The sequence below is a fragment of the Cnephaeus nilssonii genome (genome assembly GCF_951640355.1).
Source record: "Cnephaeus nilssonii genome assembly, chromosome: 5".
Lineage (NCBI taxonomy): Eukaryota > Metazoa > Chordata > Mammalia > Chiroptera > Vespertilionidae > Cnephaeus > Cnephaeus nilssonii.
In genome coordinates this window covers 15,416,183-15,435,534 of record NC_137076.1, presented here as the reverse complement: position 1 = coordinate 15,435,534, position 19,352 = coordinate 15,416,183, and the positions used below count along the sequence as shown (strand labels likewise).

General features: G+C 40.8%; 1 protein-coding gene across 2 annotated transcripts in view; it reads left to right on the top strand.

Moving 5' to 3' along the window:
• Positions 1 to 19,352, top strand: part of XPO7 (exportin 7) — an 89,831-nt gene that overhangs the window by 59,075 nt on the left and 11,404 nt on the right. For both annotated transcript variants that reach the window (XM_079770130.1, XM_079770129.1), the window contains exons 6-19: positions 1,485 to 1,589; positions 3,591 to 3,756; positions 4,335 to 4,408; positions 5,781 to 5,900; positions 7,112 to 7,258; positions 8,014 to 8,186; positions 10,340 to 10,533; positions 10,978 to 11,083; positions 13,048 to 13,183; positions 13,686 to 13,759; positions 14,901 to 14,984; positions 16,096 to 16,156; positions 16,492 to 16,600; positions 17,523 to 17,629. In XM_079770130.1, coding sequence (XP_079626256.1) covers positions 1,485 to 1,589; positions 3,591 to 3,756; positions 4,335 to 4,408; positions 5,781 to 5,900; positions 7,112 to 7,258; positions 8,014 to 8,186; positions 10,340 to 10,533; positions 10,978 to 11,083; positions 13,048 to 13,183; positions 13,686 to 13,759; positions 14,901 to 14,984; positions 16,096 to 16,156; positions 16,492 to 16,600; positions 17,523 to 17,629 — 1,656 coding nt within the window. The remainder of the gene's footprint in view (positions 1 to 1,484; positions 1,590 to 3,590; positions 3,757 to 4,334; positions 4,409 to 5,780; positions 5,901 to 7,111; positions 7,259 to 8,013; positions 8,187 to 10,339; positions 10,534 to 10,977; positions 11,084 to 13,047; positions 13,184 to 13,685; positions 13,760 to 14,900; positions 14,985 to 16,095; positions 16,157 to 16,491; positions 16,601 to 17,522; positions 17,630 to 19,352) is intronic.

Here is a 19,352-nt window from a genome sequence, read left to right as displayed (position 1 = left end):
ATTAATTTCAGGGAGGGAGAGAGATAGAAACATTAATGATGAAAGAGAATATCATTGATCAGCTGCCTCCTGCATGCCCCCCACTGGGGACCGAGCCCACAACCTGGGCATGTGCCCTTGACCAGAATCAAACGTGGGACCCTTCAGTCTGCAGGCCAGCGCTCCATCCACTGAGCCAAACCAGCTAGGGCTAACTACTTATTTAACTACTGTTACCTTTGTAGTCGGAAAGCGAGCATTAACTAAGTGCAGAGATTGTGGGATTCATGTTCTCTCCTTGTGAAGCTTGGCCTCACAAAATACATCAGTGTTGGTATAAAAAAGACTTAAATTTTATTTGTCTTTCTTAAGAAAACAATAGAAATGTGTGTAACATACTTAATGTAATTATCCTTGGTATTATGATCAGCATAATAGGTTATATGTGTTAGAGGATGTATAATCCAGCAGTAGCTTATTTATCTAGGACACTTATGATAACACAGTGACATTGAAGCTGGAAATGAGGAATATTTTGAACCTCTATATAAACTTAATTTTCTGTGGGGCTTTTTAGTTAAGGGGTTGTCAGATTCAAATCAGAAAATGTATTTCTGTTACCATTCCTGTCTGAGCTTAGAAATAAAATCAGGAGGGCCCATAACTTGGCTGTCAGAAATCTTGCCTCATTATTCTTTAATGTGCCAAAAGCAAAATGAGCTTCCTCTTGGATGAATTGGTCAGTGCATAGAAAGATTTAAGCTTTCAATTGGAAAAAATACCCTGACAACCTTTAACATTTTTTAATCCCTTTTATTGAGTTACCACCTACTTATTGAGTAGCGGCAGGAATAGAGGACATACTAAAGAAGTAAAAGATTTAATCCTTAACCACAAAAACCTTTAAAATGTGGCTGAAAAGATGAAAAAGAGGAGGATAAGTGAGCAATATAACCATTTAATTAAAGTGTTCACTCCTGGGGTCAGGACTCCACGTAGAAACAAATAGGTTAGAGAAGGAGGAAAGTGTTTACAGGCTGTTGTCATTCACCTGAAGTCCATGGCTGCTGGTTAATGACTGTTTTGGAAATTCTGCAGTAACTTCAGCCCAGTGGATTGTTTATCAAAACCCAAGCCATGCTACTATGTGTTTTTGAAACTAAACCACAGGGCAACATAATAGTAATTTTTAGCAGTATCTGCCCCAAATTTGTTAAATTTTACCTAGGTGTAGAGGAAATTAAAACTTTGCAATGGAGATATTCATTCCTCCTTCTGTCTTCCCTCTGTAAACCTTGGAGACATGATATTCTGGCTATTAGCAGCTTATTGTCCTTTGCATCCTCTCACTTTATATGAATTTTATAGTAATTTAAATGTTTAAAATGCATTTTGTATTTATGTTGCTTTTATTGGAAATCTTTCTACTTTATTTGAAGCCTGCATGACATTTTTTTTTCTTTTTATTTAATTCTAAAACTTGCATTGTTTATTTTTCTGCACAGGCAGACACCACCCACCCTTTAACCAAGCACAGAAAAATTGCCTCTTCTTTCCGAGATTCATCGTTATTTGATATCTTCACACTTTCCTGCAATTTACTAAAACAGGTGAGATGGTAGGCTGGGTCCTGCTTCCCTGTTTATTTTGAAAGGGTGACAGGTGAGTGACCCCATAGGTATTTATGCATCTCTTTAATCACCATCAACACCTCTCACATAATACCCGTCTCCAAGATGCTGAAGAAACTTGCCAGCCTGAACACTGGTGTTGGAGAAAGGATTGTGATTTCCCTACGGAAGAGCAGTGAGAGAATATTATCCTATGCTCCTATCTTAAAGGAATCTAGTTTACCACAAAGTTTGAGATTCTGTTGGTTGTTCTTTTTATAGCCACATAAAATCTTCCTGTGTGGAGTAAAGGCATGTAGTGCTCTGAAAGCAGGCTCAGACGACATTGTTAGCACACTAAAACTCGTCTGACTCCCTGTCCCCTGCTGAGCTAAAAGCAGCCAATAAACAAGCAACATCTGTAAGGAAAAGCAGATTTTGGAATTTTAACATCCATTTAGATTTCATAACCTGAAGGGGTAGACAGTATCACATAAGGAAATTACCTGTTTTAAAATAGAATAGTTGGTGTTTCCATTCATTTATTGATAGAGTTGAACTAAGAAATGTTAACTTACGTGTTCTACACATTTATAACAATGTTTGGCTGCTTTGTCCCTATAGAAATATACATGGGATTAGTCTCTGGCTCTTTGTTCATTTGGGGGACTTGGGGGTTTTTCGTTCTTATTCTCATTTTCCAGTGTGTCCCAGTTTTAGTTTTATTATTATTTGTTGTTATTGTTAATCCTCACCTGAGGATTGATTTTTCAGGGAGAATGGAAGAGAGAGGGAAAGACAGAGAGAAACATCAATGTGAGAGAAACACATCGGTTAGTTGCCTCCTGCACGAGCCCTGACCAGGGCCCGGGCCGGGGAGGAGCCTGCAACTGAGGTACATGCCCTTAACCGGAATTGAACCTGGGACCCTTTGATCCACAGGCTGCCGCTCTATCCACTGAGCCAAACTGGCTAGGGCCCAGTTTTAGTTTTAGAAACAAGTTTGAATTCTTTGTCATTCCACTTAATGATGTCCATCTTTTTCCTCAATTGCCCGCTTATCTCAGAATTCCCAGATAGTACTCAGGTTGGGTGAGCTGCCCAGAAAAAAACTGTTTTACCCCCTGGAGGGGAAAAGCTTTTGAGAAAACTAAGGTTTGAATCCTCCTCACTGATACTATCAAAACACAACTAGCTTCCCTGCCGGTGTGCCTCAGTGGTTGAAGCGTGGACCTGTGAACCAGGAAGTTATGGTTCAATTCCCAGTCAGGGCACATGCCTGTATTGCAGGCTCGATCCTCAGTGTGTGGCAGGCAGGAGGCAGCTGATCAATGATTCTCTCTCATCATTGATGCTTCTATCTCTCTCCCTTTCCCTTCCTCTTTGAAATCAATAAAAATATATTAAAAAAATAAAAACAGTTAGCCAGCTCTTACCAAGTTCATAGCTGGTATGAACTTTGGACATGAGAATCCCAGGAGCTATGGACCAGTATTGAGCTACAGGCAGGTAAACTGCCAGTGAATAAATAAAATTAAGTGGTAATTTTGTTTTAGGTTTGGTTTGAAAGATTTTTGTTGATTCTGATGATGGTAATATTAAAAAGAGGAAGGAAGGTAGGACAGGATATAAAACGTACTAGAACTCGCAGAACTTAACCCTAGCCCTGCCTAGATATAGCTAGAATTTCACATGCAAATGAAGTAACCACACATATTGCTTCAGGATCCCCTGTGGCCACTATGTCTACATGGAAAGAATACGTGTCAAAGCGGGGATTTCTTTAAATACCGGCTTCATGTTTTGCAGTAAATGTGTTGTAATAGTAATAAGGAGCTAGGGTTGTCATGGTGGCATTGAGGTAATAGAAGTGCAGCATCTTGTGGCTTTTCTGTGTTGAAATGTAGTCCTCCCTTTCTGGCTCGACAGTCTGCTTGTGAGTCTAGTAGCAAGCTTGGAAGAGGAGTGGTTGCTTGGGGCTCATTATGTTAATTTTTACAGGCTTCTGGAAAGAATCTAAACTTGAATGATGAAAGTCAGCATGGTTTGCTCATGCAACTGCTCAAACTTACTCATAACTGCCTAAACTTTGATTTCATCGGCACATCTACTGACGAGTCCTCAGATGACCTGTGCACAGTACAGATTCCCACCAGCTGGAGATCAGGTAAGAGCATCACCCCACCTGAAACAGGCTGCTGCTCAGCTCTGCGCAGTATCTGTAGGACGGTCTACAGGACCCCTGACAGTCCCTGTTTATTGTACAAGAGCATTTATAATTTCAGCATCTGTCTTCATAATGTGAGGGAGAGTTTCTTAGAGACCTTATGGATCGCCCAGCCTGAAAGAACTCTTTAATTACTGACCAGTATGACTTTGACCTTCTTACATTAACCACCTAGAGACTTTCATTAGGTTATTCATTTGAGCTTTAAAAACAAAATCAAGCAAAAGAACATGTGCTTATGTTTGTGTGTTCCTAAGGATAAAAATTCTTGCTATGAACAGAGCCCTATTGTCTTAAGTTTCTGAGAATCAGAAGAATGAATCTGTTTCTCAGAAGAGCCAAAAACTATGCCTTAAAACGGGAAACAGAAAGCCCTTATTAGCTTATCACTTTCAAAGATCATAAGCACCGTGTAAGCGAAGAAAGCAGAAAGATCTGCTCCCTAACGCAGTGCCAGCACTCAGCCTGTGGCAGTGTGCAGACATGCTCAGTGAAGTGCTTTTGTGTCTTTCTTTCAGCATTCTTAGATTCTTCAACTCTGCAGCTGTTTTTTGACCTGTATCATTCCATCCCTCCTTCATTTTCACCTCTGGTGAGTCAGTTTCTAAAGCAAACCTATTTCTAGAAAATAGCAATGGTGAATGAGCCTTACGTTCGTTTTGTTGTACAAAATCATAGAACTAATGCATGGAAATACTAGGGTTGGTTATCTAGCCAAGGTCAAGCTTATAGCTTAAAAGTTCTTGCAATAAAGTCTGAATTGTTTTAAAATTATTCCTGTTTAATGACAAGTTGCTGCAGATGTCAAGCTCTTTTGGTCTCATCTTGTCCTAAAAGATGGCTGGCCTGGTGTTTCAGATGGTTGAGGTAAAATACCGTTGTGCAAAACATAAAGAAGACACAGTATAGTAATGGGTGTTTGGCGCAGTGTTTCTACAGTGGACTACTTCCTGGTCATTGTTGTACTTTTCCAAATTAATGTAGACCTTCCTTTGCTTTAACAAAACATGAATTCAGTGTTGTTTGTATCAAGTTAGGAAAAGGTAATGTACTCAATAGGGTAATTAATGAAAAGGCTGTTTATAAAGGTGTGGGCAAAATGAAGGGAATCTAAGAAGAGGTGATGACTGTACCCCCTGGGGTGAGCAGTTGTGGGAAGCTTCAAGGGACCAGGTAGGAGCTCAGGAGAAAGCTGAAGCTGTGGCCTAGGGCAGGGCTGTGCAATGTCCAGCAGAGGTAGAGACTGCCAACCCATGGCCCAGCTGGGGGTGACACTTCTTTCCTCCTGCCCTGATCTCCTTGCTGGTACTTTCCAATGGTTGAAGCCAACTAGAAGCAAGAGGGCAAGGGAGCTGGGCTGCTGTTACTCACAGAGGTCAGCCTCCCAGGGAACAGCAGGGTGGTGAAGGGTAGAAAATAGGTCTGGTTCAGCAGAGAGTATAAATATCTCGCACAGTAGGGAAAGGGTAAAATGCTTTCAGTGTAAACGCTGGTTTTTTCATGGGCCAGATATTTCATTGTAGCACTACATAGCAAAGCCTGATTACCCAAAAGATCGTAATAAAACAGGGGGGAAAAAAACCCCACAAAATCTAAAACTTTATTTAAACCATGAATTGCCTGGTATTTTCAAGCCTTAAATATGTATGTTAACAAGAATGAAGGAAGCCATTGGGGTGGTCAGAGAATAATGCCTAAGTTTAGGAATTTCCAAAGTGTGAATTTAAGTAGTTGTTATGATCAGATTGGATGTAATGCTCTTTTTTTTTTCTTTTAATAAAGTTGTTTTAGATACCCTAAGCTATATCCTCTTTGATCTTTCTATATTATAATTGTAGCAGGGGTTGAAAGAAGAGAATTAGAGGCATATGTAAAGAAGAAGAGTAGAGGAGTGGAAAAGACCATGAAAATAGCTGTACAATCTTTTTAATATGAGCTGTGTTTGGATTGTGCCCTGTTTTTAGGTATTATCTTGCTTAGTACAGATTGCCTCCGTTAGAAGATCCCTGTTTAACAATGCAGAGAGGGCCAAATTTCTCTCTCATCTTGTCGATGGTGTTAAACGAATACTGGAAAATCCACAGGTAAAATTTGAGGATTTGTTTTTATTTGAATAAATATATGATTGCTATGTCTATATATGTGATATATATGATTCTGTGTGTGTGTGTCTGTTACAAGTCAGAAGGAAATCCATCTACAGGCCATACTTAGTGGAAATCCCAGAAAACAGCTCAGTCTTGTTCTAAAAGGTTTAAGTGAATCTGTATTTGTAGAAAGTTCTTGAGAATGTTGGCCCAAACGAGGAGCTTGTACCCTCTAGCTTAGGAATGCACAAGTTGTGGGAAGGATCCCTTTGCACAGGAAAATAAGGTTAGAGCTAGAGTCATTTCCCCCTAAGAAATTAAGAATTTAAATTTGTTTTTGTTTCCAATTTTTTGAATGTGCATTGTTTATTTAACTATATAGAACAGCTTTTAGGTGGGAAGGGAGAGATTTCTCATTCAAATATCTGTTCCATAACTGAGTAGTCCTTTTTGTCTTTTTCAGTCCCCAAGATTTTGTAAACATCTCTTTTTTTAAAAGTATAACTTCTCTACACTAGGACATATCATAAAGTCAGTTCATAGTTCATTCATTCAACAAATTTTATGAAACACCTACCATGTGCCAGGGATACGGTGGTGAACAAAACAAGGTCTGTCCCCCTATGCCAATAGAGGAAGACATAGATAAGGAAAATAAATATGCTGGTATTATATGCGAATAAATCAAAAGTTTGATATAAGTATAAAATATATAAACATAATATAGGAATAGATAAATTTATTTATTATTATTAAATGTTTAAATATATAAAACATTTGCATAACTTTGCTGCTGTGGTTTAATTGTTCTTGATAAGTTTGACAGATGTGAAGATGAAAATTTCTTTTTCTTTTAATTGATGAGAAGCAAGCAGACTAGTTACATCTTAGATCACGCCCTTTTTTTGCCATTTATCAGCTTTACAACCTTAGGCCCATAGTGTGATCCTTCTGGGCTTCCGTTTCAGACTCTTTCAGTTGAGGCTAATGCCACAAGGTGATTACTGTGAACACATGAGATAAGCAAAGTACCCATCCTTTTTTAAAAAATTATTTTTAAACATTATACAGATGTGTCCTTCTGAATGATGGCTCGAATCTTACAAGTTTAAGTAGATTTCCCCCCTCCCCTGATGCCATCCCAAATGTCATTCGGAAGTATAGTGAGTCACATTTTACATTTTATTTTCCTCCTGTGCTGTCACCAGAGTTTATCAGACCCAAACAATTACCATGAGTTTTGCAGACTACTGGCCCGACTGAAGAGTAACTATCAACTGGGAGAATTAGTAAAGGTGGAAAACTACCCTGAGGTCATCCGATTGATAGCTAACTTCACAGTGACCAGCTTACAGGTTTGTCTTTGATAGCTTGGCTCTTTCTTCCTAAACATTGGAACCTCTTCTCTTGCTCACTGGTTTTAGCCTTCTAAGAATATTCTTTTTTTTTCCCCCTTGGCAAAAGTGAATTATAAATACATGTAGGGTAACCTTGCAGAGTAATTACTATGGTAGTCTACTCATGTGTATTACAAAAGTTCAAGGAGTATTGGGAGAAGAACACACGAGAATTACAAGGCAAAGAGAATCCCCTCAGAATCACACCCAATAGGCAAGAGTGGAACAGGGAACTAGACAGAATAAAGAGAGAGTGAATGCCCTCTCTTTCTTCCTCGTGTAATATAGGGCTCTGGCTCTCAAACGTTATGGCTTGCATCAAAATCATCTGAGGAGCTTAATGAAAAAGACAGGTGCTTGGATCTTACCCCACAATTTCTGGTTCACTAGGTTCCGGGTGGAGGCCTGGTGTCTCTATTTCTAACATGCTCTCCAAGTGATTCTCATGCATACTAATGTGTGAGAACCACTTATGCAAGGTTTTCCTTGTGGCAAGGTTTACTCATCCAGCATAGAACAGCTCTTCTCATTAGTTGCATAGTCTCTGAAATACTAGTAAACACATTAGACTAATTGCCATACACAGAACAAAGCCCATAAAAGATTCTCATCTTTTTTTTTTAAGTCTTTATCCTTTGTGTCGAGTGGCATGGGACTAGTGTATTGTGTACAGAAATAAGAAGTATGCCTCCTGCTCTTTTGGTTTTCCTTAGCACTGGGAATTTGCCCCAAATAGCGTGCACTATCTCCTGAGCCTATGGCAGCGTCTGGCAGCCTCTGTGCCATATGTGAAAGCCACAGAGCCCCACATGCTGGAAACTTATACTCCTGAAGTCACCAAAGCCTACATTACATCCCGTTTGGAGTCTGTGCACATCATACTGAGGTAAGGACATTGGGACAGCCTCCCCCCAGTAGCCTGGTGTTAGACTTGCCAGAGATCAGACACCCCATTGGCAAAAAAAATGTATTTGATGGGAGTCTTATTGGAGCTAATACTGTTAATGGTCATTCTTTTATGTCAGCAGAATAGCATAAAATCTGAAAGAATAGTCTTTAACATCCTATTTGTGTCCTATTGCCATCGGTAGCAATATCTTTGAATACAAAATATAATGTTTGTCCTTGCCAATGATTTTCCTTAAATAGGAGAGAGACATTTATAGACTACAGATTATAAGAATTATAATGTGTAAGTTATAGGTGCTTAATGTGAACTCCTAAAATACTAAATAGATAAAAGGGATTACACAATCCAGAGGTGACTAGAAGAAATAAGAATTCTAGGCAACTGATCACTGATTGTATTACATTTACACATGGTTTCTGTCTACCCTGTCAGCTGTACCAGAAACTTATAGCTAAAGGAATGTCAGACCCCTGCAAAAATGACCTGTGGGAAGTTAAGTTATTTGGTTTAGGTACCTTTCTTGCTTGTGGTTTGGGTTGTTGTTTGTTTTTACTCACAGTTTTGGAGGCTAGAAGTCTGAGATCCAGGGGCCAGCAGGGTTGGTTTCTGGTGAGGCCTTCCTCCTTGGTCTGCAGATAACCACCTTCTCTCTGTGTCTTCACAGGGCCTTTTCTGTGTGTGCGCATGCACATATATGTATGTTATAAGGACACCAGTCCTATTGGACTAGAGGCCCACCTTTAAGACCTCATTTAACCTTTTTTTTTTTTGGAGGTATAATTGACATAAAGCTTTCTATTACTTTCAGGTGTACAACATAGTGCTTTAGTATTTGTATATATTGCAAGATGATCACAATAAGTCTGGTTAACATCCATTTCTGTACATAGTTAAAATATTTTGTGATGAGAACTTTTAAGACTACCTGTATATTTTTCATTGGCTATTTCTCAGGATAATTTACTTGGACTCTGAAGATCTTGGTTTTTTAAGTTGGATTTTTAATTTGCTTAGAGTCGAATGCATTTAATTGTTATAACAGTTCATGGTCTTAACTGATTATGACTTTGAATCATTTCAGAATTTGAGTATTTTTGAAGTCCACTGGGAGGTGTTATTTTATTAGCTGTTTAGTTTCTGTTCTTGAGGAGTCAGCTGATGTCTGTGAGACCATGTTGGGGAGTGGTTACATGGGTGGGCTCTGGGCCCAGAGAGCTAGTTAATGTCTGTGTACTCTTGGGCAAGGTTATTATAGGGATTAATTTACTGTGTCTCCTGGCCCACTGTGTGGACCACAGTAAACACACAACTAACTATGAGCTGCTAGTGGTAGTGGTAGTGGTAGTGGTAGTGCTGCTGCTGCTGCTGCTGCTGCTGGGTTGTCATTCTGTGACGTAACAGTAGAGAGAGAGCTTGTAATATAACAAGATTTTCAAATTTATGAACTAGTAGAGAAGGCAAGACCTGGTATAAATCCACAGGGCCCCATCTGTAATTCTGAAATCCAAGATGTGAAAACTCAATTTTCTCATAAGTTTGGCACCAAAATTCATTTGGTGGCAAAACATGACATGCACTGATATGAGACCCTTTGTGGTCTTTTTAAATTCTATTTGGTGTGACTATTCATAATATTTATACATTCTGCTATAGGAATATTGTATTTGCCACACCACAGAGCCCATTGAGGGTTCATATTACATGGCAGAAGTACCATATTGTCTCCCTAAAACCTCAAGATTTCTGAATTCCAAAACACATCTGGTCACAATGGCCTCACTCAGGAGACAGGAGACTTATCATCCCAAAGTTTATTATGGTCGAGAACAAACGAGAGGCTAAGAGGCCAGAGCTCCTGGGGTGGAGAAACATAGGAATGAGAGGATCAGGGCCAACAAATGTTAAGGACTGGAAATCCAGATTGGAAGATTGGACACCAACAAGCAAAATATTCCTCAGGGAGACTGGTGCTTAGGTTGAAGGTGTCTGCCTTCCAATTTTTTTGATATTCCTTTGGTTAAAAGTAGTGTTGGGATATGGGCCTCCACTGTTGGAAACAGTGGGTAAGTGAAGAGGAAGGAGTGCTCGGATGGGGAAATCAATAGGCATATTTCTTCCCTTGGGAGTAGAGATGGACTGGAAGATCCTCTGGAGGATACAGGTCTGGTCCAGCAGCAGTTGGACCAGCTGTCTACAATCGGGCGTTGTGAATACGAGAAGACATGTGCGCTCCTCGTGCAGTTGTTTGACCAGTCGGCTCAGTCCTATCAGGAGCTGCTGCAGAGTGCCAGCGCAAGCCCAATGGATATTGCCGTGCAGGAGGGTGAGTGGACAGTGGACCGGGCCTGTACGGAGGTGATGTCAGTACCCTTTCACTCATTGCCACCTCTGTCCTCCCTTTCCTTCAGAAGCATTCTTCCGTCATCAGCTTCCTCTGTGCATGCAAAGGCGTGTTTGTTAAATGCCACAGGGGACTAGGGAAGAGTAACTGAAATCATTTGTGGTGGTTGTGTTTAAGTTCTGCACTCTAAAAATAATGACCTCGTCTGGTAGGGGTAACTTGGTTATCTTGGTTATTTTCCCCTTGCCAGCACCCTTACCACAGCAGAGTAGTAGCTATACTCTATAAGCAAAGTAAGGCTTTGTGGCTTCTCCATGGTGTTCTTAAGATAAAGGAAGCTCCTAATGAGAAGTGATCCTCCCAGTGAGGGATTTCTTCGTGAAATTATTACTGGAGGTGACATTAATGGGATTTCTCCTGTTGCAGGAAGGCTGACATGGCTGGTTTACATCATTGGGGCCGTGATTGGTGGCCGGGTCTCTTTTGCCAGCACTGATGAGCAGGATGCTATGGATGGTGAGCTTGTCTGTCGGTAAGTGCTCCCACGGGGCTTCCTGTTTCACTGCTGCGACCCACCCTCACCCACAACCCCTTTTTTGGGTTCGGAGACCACAGGAACTTGGCATGCTTCTGTCAATGCTCTTCTCCCTATTGACGGAATATAATCTCAGGAGAAGGAAGGACTGTTACAGGTCCAGCTTCAAACCTTTCATACGTATAGCAAGAACTCTGACTACCAACCTTACTTTAATTCGGCAAGGAAGTGGTGGATACAGAATTAGGAAATTAGACTGAGGAGTTGCTTTTAGTTCTCTTTAAGGACAATACCTGAAAGTTAATAAAATGTGGACTGCTTTTGCCGTACTAGACCAAGTCTAATAGAAAGCTGGTTTTTCCAATATCCTCCAAAGATAGAATTTTATAGTTTCTGCAGCCTTTCAGATCTCTTGACCATATACTTCTCCACCTATAGGACTTCAGGTTATTTTGTATCTGTGTGATTCTTATATTATTAAACCCCATAAACAAGCAGTTAGTGATTTCTAAAAATTTACCATAGAAATAAAACGGTGGGCTATTGAATACCCTACAGCAGAGGTTCTCAAACCTTGAGGACCTCAGAGAGCCTTTGTTTAATGTGAGATACATCTGTCAGTGTTTATCATATTAGATATAAAACAACATTTTTATAATTCATTTTAAAGTAGCAGTAAGCCAAATTACCTCCCAACATAAATAATATTTTTAATAACTTTTTCCAAAAAAACTAATGAGAAGAGTGGCTTTGTTCTAATGTCTGGCATAGAAGTCAGCTGGATTCTCAGACCTGCTTCTGCATTCAGTCTTGTGATCCCGTGGTCTTGTAGCCGCTAGGAAACCACACTGCACCCTCCTGTGAGAATTTGAGGGAAAGGGCAAATAGTGTGGTAGTATTTTTATGAAAATGGTTTTGTGACCTTTCAGAGAACTGCTACCCTGAAGGGTTCTAAACTTTCTGATGTCTCCTTAGAGATAAACACATTTTAACAGGGTGCCTTAGAATGCATTGCTCCCCAGATATTTTAATCCATAATCTTTATTCATATTCTGAAAATCCCCATTTGTCTCTTTCTACCCCCATTTTGTTTGTCAGATGACCACTTCACAGCTTGTCACACTGGCATTTTTTGACGAGTCGAGCAAAGGTTTACTAAGAATGACATCTAATACCTCTTTGAGTTTGCAGCCTGGTGTGATAGTGTGGTTGCCACAATGTAAATTGAGTTCAGACAGTCTCTTCTATACCAGTTCTAGTTGCGTGTTGCTGCACAATGGCTGAATCTAATTCACTCATGACATGTCACACATAGTTTGTTACCTATTCTCACAATATCAGAGTGTCAGATGATTCACTTGTAATAACATTATTCTTCTTCATTCACATTCATGCACTTGCATTCCAGTATGCTTTCTTTGTGGGGATGGGTCCAGGGAGAAGGGATGAAGTCACAGGTAGCATGTCTGCTTTTGGTCCCTGGAAGTGTTGCCACCTGTGACCATTGTCCTTCATGTGTCTTCATTTCTTTCTTGGCTCTGTGAGAAAAATGATTGAGAACCATTGGTTTCGTCCAGTCTCCCTCATTTTTATAAATGAGGAACAGGGACTCAAAATAAATTGCTTTACTCAAGGTCTCACAGCAGTTTCAAGGAAAACCATTACTGAAAGATGGGCTCCCCGCCCTCCCCCTCCCCGCCCCACCATCGTTAAGCTGATTACAAGTTCTGCCTCAATCTACAGTCTCAGCGGACTGGAACTTTTAAACATCTCACTAGTCATTCATATTTATTCCTTGGCTGTGGTTCCTGTGGGGCAGACTTCTTAGTCCCTCCCCAGCACTTAGAGCCTGCGGAGAATGCCTTTCAGATAGTATGGGGAGGAGAGGAGACTTGTACGACTCTTTCTAGAGTGACTGGGATATCCTGCTGTTGAGAGAACCATTGCTCTTCTTCTTCTAGGGTGCTCCAGCTGATGAACCTAACAGATTCTCGCTTGGCTCAGGCGGGCAACGAGAAGCTAGAGCTGGCCATGCTGAGCTTTTTTGAGCAGTTTCGTAAGATCTACATTGGGGACCAGGTGCAAAAATCCTCGAAGGTAACAGACTCTCTGTTGGCTCCATTGGTTCCCCCTTCTGTTTGTGGAATTGCTGTTCAAGGAAACAGCTGCTAACAGTTCCGACAGTCTCCAGGTTTTACGTGTCAGGAATAGTCCAGCTGTCTCCTCTTAGTTTATAGAATTTTGGGAGACTCATCAAAGAATGGGCCCATTTCTCTAGTGCTCCATATACTTAACAAATACCTGTTGGTGTTCCCAGAATTGTCAGTTCTCAGTCTCTGTTCATGAATTGATGTTTAGAACAGCAGAAGGTTTCACAGTCTTTGTAAACTCAGCGTTTGAAGGGACTATAAGATAGCCCAACACCTACCCAGTGTTTAGTAATACTTAGAGCCTAGCTTTTCACTTCAGTAAAGGCTTCTTCAGCATTGTTGGCCATTCTTCTTCCCACATCTTACCCCCTGAATGAGGACATAACAGTACTGGGATGTGATTTTTCTAATCCATGTTTTCTGGTTACTTTCTCTTCTCAACACACCAGCTGTACCGCCGCCTCTCAGAAGTTCTGGGCTTGAATGATGAGACCATGGTCCTAAGCGTCTTCATAGGAAAAATGTAAGTGTTTTGGCTTGCCATCAGCAAGAGTCCCTTGCAATCCTATTGCAACTGTAAAATGTGATCTTGGCATTGTGCTGCCAGTGCCTTGGTATTCCAGCATTGATCGTTTGCGTCAGAAAACTGTGCATTTTGAGTGTGTGACAAGCTGTGCTTAGAGATATGGCCCGGCCCCAGAGCATTCCAGGCTTGTACAGGCAAGGATTTAATTTTGTTCATGTGGAATCTCATCCAAAGCCTCTGGAATCACAGGTGAAACCCTGTCGTGGCATTAGCAAAACGGCCCTCCCTCCCCAGTGATTGGTGCTCAGCCTTCACTCCATCACCCTGCTGCCAGGGGTGCCCAGAGTGGGCACTTGCCTTCTGGTGCTGATTTTCACTAGGCGGCCCCCTGGGAGGAGAGCCCCACTTTAAAACAGGCTTGCTCCTCTCAAGCATCACACCCTTTGAGAGTCTTGAATCTCCAAAATCTGGTGCTATTGTTTGACTTGTCTTCAAAGTTGGAAGGAAGAAAGCTCCTAATTGGCCCTTTTGTTGTTGTTGTTTTTAAGTTGCGCCCTTTGTTTGCATTTCCCCTTTTTAGGAGCTTAATTTATCAAAGCACACATTGGAGCCAACTTACCCAGGGCTGTGTGCAAAGTGACATTTTGCCTCCTTCCAACCATCCCAATCCTAAACACTCATATCCATGAGCTGGTTGATAATTTAAGATGAAAAAGGCAAAGGGGGTCTACAGGACTCTGCCAGCCAAGAATCCAGAAGCAAGGGCTACTAGAATTCTGCAGCTGACAGTGGATGGTGCAGGTGCAGAATTGCATACGTCTGCATGTTATCACTGCCGCAGAAATCTCTTACCCTTGCTGCAGAAATCAGCCCTGGAGTGCCCCAGAATTCCAAGGGCCTGGGTATGGGCCAGTGTAGCTTTGGAACCAAGTAGTGAAGATTATCTGAAGGATAATTTTTCTAGTCAACCAAATGTAAGTACGGAGATTTTATACCCATTTTTTGTGGTTGTGATGTCTGTGAATTGGTGATGCAGATGTGTGGTGATTCGTGATGGATGATTTTCTAATCCCAACCCTCAAGGAAAACAGGCAAATCAAAAGTGTCTCCTGTGTTGTTTTTTCTTTTTGTCCTCCAGCATCACCAACCTCAAGTACTGGGGCCGCTGTGAACCAATCACCTCCAAGACACTACAGCTCCTCAATGACCTCTCCATTGGATATCCTTTTCTAAGCCAGCTTCTGTGCACCGCAGGAACTGTGGTGTGCGCCCTCCTAGAAATCATGGCCGCCTGCTGTTTCCACTTTAATTTAGCTTTATGGGTATTTAAGTGTCTTCCATTCTAGGAGCCAAAAGCAGTGCCCACACAGAATCCAGGAATAAGTCTAGGCCCCAGAAATGAGGCAACCCACAAGCTGATAGTTTACTACAGATTTATCCCTGGCTATCTCTAGAAGCAACCTGATTACAAGCTTCGCAGTAAAAGCAGTGACTCTGCTTCCTCTCCACTTGGACTAGGTCTGCAGCAAAGTTGGAACCGCTCTGAGACAGCCTCTCACAAGCCGGAGTCTGCAAGAAAAGTAAACCTTAAAAATACTGAGTGACTTTTCTCAATTCTCCCAAAGATTATACACTGAGTGGCCAGATTATTATGATCTCTGAACACATAATAATCTGGCCACTCAGTGTGTGTGTGTGTGTGTGTGTGTGTGTGTGTGTGTGTGTGTGTGTGTATTGGAGGCCCAGTGCATGAATTCGTGCATGGGTGGGGTCCAGCCAGCCTGGCCAGGGAGAGGGGACATGAGCAGTTGGCCGGCCTGCCTGCTGATCGAAATCCTGGTTGAGGGGACAATTTGCATATTAGCCTTTTATTATATAGGATATACACTGAGAGGCCAGATTATTATGCATTCAGAGATCATAATAATCTGGCCATTCAGTGTATATAGCTAGTACCCTCCTAAATGCATAGGAGAGAAAGTTAATTCACTACACACAATGGACCCCTTAGGCAGGGCCTTAGGGCTTAATTATCTCTTAGAAGCCTCCTGGAGAAAAGCTGCTCTAGGATGTTCATGGTTCTTGGGGAAAACTGCTGGGTTTTATCTATTTTCTTACTGTTAGGAGTTTGATATGGGTATTCTCATTGCTCAGTTAAACACTGCTTAGAAGAGTACACGTTTTTTCCCCTTTTGACAGTGTTATACTCAAGTGGTTAAGAAAAATAATATCTGGATATGGAACTGTACTTAGGATAAAGTAGTTTCATTCTGCATTCAAGATTCTTGGTTTGCATCACACTTTCCTTGACCTTCTCCTTTTGCCTGCACATACAGTAGTGTAAGGAAACTAGTGAAGCTGAGTGCGGTACAGTTCATGCTGAACAATCACACGGTGAGTGGTCCCAGCCCTCTTCCTGCTCCTCCAGGCAGGCTGTTCCCGACCCCCAGCACACTGCAGCTTACACTTAACTGTCGTCACAGCTGCTCTTGGTGCTCCAGAAGGTCTGAGTTATGGTGAAACCGCCAGCTGTTATTCATACCAAGATAAATTAGTTGTAGGTAACAATAACAAAATCAAAAAATAAATTCTTAATACCCATGATATCCTTACGGAATGATGATGTAGCCATTAGCTTGAAAGGGATCAGTAGTTCTAAAATTACTGGCTTGCATTCTGCCTCTAACCCACGTTTTTATCATTTTAACTTGTTTTCTCTTTTTCAATAGAGCGAGCACTTTTCATTTTTGGGCATTAACAATCAGTCCAACCTGACAGACATGCGGTGTCGGACTACCTTCTACACAGCACTTGGGCGTCTCCTCATGGTGGATTTAGGTACTGCAGTAAATCTTAGACACTTAAGAAAGTAATCTGACACTATTCTAAATTTTTACTTGAGGATAGAAAACTAGGTGTGGGGTCGGTCTTTTCTGTTGTTTCAACAGAAACAAAACTATCTGAAATGATAGTCTGAGAGTACATAACACTGTCAGGGTCCCTGTACCTGAAAGAGAATAGCAGTATGCGTCTGAAATTTTCAGCTGATGGGCAGTGGTTTTAAAATACTGTCCGTATTTCTCATCTGTAAAATAAGGAATTGGGAATTGAGATTCCTAAATGCTTCTTGTTGGTCCTATAACCCCGTCCACCCCACATAGGGGTGCAACAAAACCTTTTATTTCCAGTTCATTAGCACTATGAACCCGGAGGGCATACACACCTTTCTAGCTCTGGCTGTGATATTAGCAGTTTGGGACCAACTAATAACTGAAGCAGAATGGCATCATCATAATTTTGAGCTATTTAAATTTAATCCTACTACAATGACATTAAAGATTTTTTTAGGTTTGTGAAAGGTTACTAAAAAGAGAAAACTGAATAAAGCCTCTACACACACCTGTTTCAAGCTTGAGTCTCGTCTAGTTCTCACACAACAGACTCAGTTCTCTCTCAGCTGACTATAGTTCTCACTTAAGGAAAAACAGATAAATACCAGAGTGCCTTATACACATACATATGAATCTCTGATATTGTAACTCAGTATGGAAAAAAATTGAACATATTTGGACAAGATGATTTCAGCCATTTTCTAGTTTAAAATATGTTTCTATATGTATACATTTTATTCTGAAATTACTACTAATTAGGGTAATAAAGGGCCCCTGATTTCCCCTTGGGCCTGCTCGTCTCATTCTCTATGCATACCCAGCTTTGAGTTTTGTGTGTTGGGGTCACATCCTGCTTGTTTCCCTTACAGGAGAGGATGAAGATCAGTATGAGCAATTCATGCTGCCACTCACAGCAGCGTTTGAGGCGGTGGCCCAGATGTTTAGCACCAATAGTTTCAATGAGCAAGAGGCAAAGGTGAGTCCTTCACCCACTGACTGGTCAGCTTCTGGTTGAGGGAGTCCCTGATAGAGACTCGATTAGCTTAACAATACAGAAAATAGTGCTGATCCATGAATTTTCCACAGAGTTAGCTTTTTATTTAACCTCCTCAACTCCTGGGGTCCTGAAATAGAAGGGCCAGTATGGACTTATCAACTCTGTATTTACATTACAGCATGTTCTTAAGCAGCAATTAGGATTTTTTATCTTAAATTTCTTAATGTATGAGCATGAAGTTATTTTATGTTTTTACATTGCCTTGTTAATTTTTGTATCTTTAGTTTATGTCTCTTTTTCATTTTTAATACTAATTAGTACTTCCTCTTTTTTTTCTATCAGTCCTGCCAGAGCTTAGTTTTATTAGTCTTTGTATTTTTTTTACTTTGTTTTAGCTCTGTTTTACCCGTGTTTTGTATTTAATTCATTTCTACTTTTAATCTTTATTTTCGTATATTTTTGTTGAGGTGATGCTATTCTAACTTCTTAACTTCTCAGCCCTTCTTTCATAATGTAACCATTTAAGACTATAAGTGCCCCTCTAGGTATATTACTCCTCTAGGTATATTACTCCAGCAGAATATATAATATATATATATTATCTCAGAGAGGAAGATAGAGGGAGAGAGATAGAAACATCAATGATAAGAGAGAATTATTGATTGGCTGCCTCCTGCACACCTCACACTGGGGATCAAGCCCACAACCCAGGCATGTGCCCAGACCAGGAATTGACCCATGGCCTCCTAGTTCATAGGTCGATGCTCAAGTACTGAGCCATGCCAGCTGGACCAGAAGTTGTTTAATTGTGGTTAAAAAAAAACACACAACAACCACATAACATGAAATTTATAGTGTAACCCAGTGGTCGGCAAACTGCGACTCGTGAGCAGCATTTTGCCGCTCCATTGACTAATGAGTTTGCCGACCACTGGTGTAACCATATTTAAGTGTACCGTATTAATTTCAGTGGTATTAAGTATGTTCATACTATTGTGAAACAGGTCTGCAGAATCCACAAGTTTTGAAATGTAACATTTTTATTATTGTTAAGTTTTTTGTATTTTCTAATTTCCATTAAGATTTCTTCGATACGTGAGTCATTTAGAAGGGTTTATGAATTTCCATATATATGGAATTTTAAATTTACCCTTAGTTATTGATTCCTCGCCCTCAAAATTATCATTTTTATTTATTTTTATTCTTTTTTAATCCTCACCCGAGGATATGTCCATTGACTTTTAGAGAGAAGAAAGGTGGGGGAGAGAGAGAAACGTCTATGTGAGAGAGAAATACGCCCCAACCGGGGATTGAACCCGAAACCTTTCAATGTATGGGACAACGCTCCAACCAGCCGAACCACACCAGCCAAGGCAAAATTGTCATTTTTAGATTTTTGCTTCCCTCGTGTTTTTACTTCGTGCACATCAGCTCTCCTTACTTACAGCTCTCTGTACCAAAACCAGCAGGCACTGTGCTATTAATATGTGTAGGACGTTTTGTAGTGTCCATAATGACATTGAGGCTGAATTCTAGAATGCCAGGTTTTACCTGACATTCTAAAATTCTCCTTTTTTATCTTTAGAAAGCCTCTTTATTTTCTATCTCCAAGTCAGCAGAGATGTCAGGGAGCAACACCACTTGGTCCACCTCTCCTCTTTACGTCGGTGTTTTAGGATCTGAGATGGGTGCCATTCAAAGC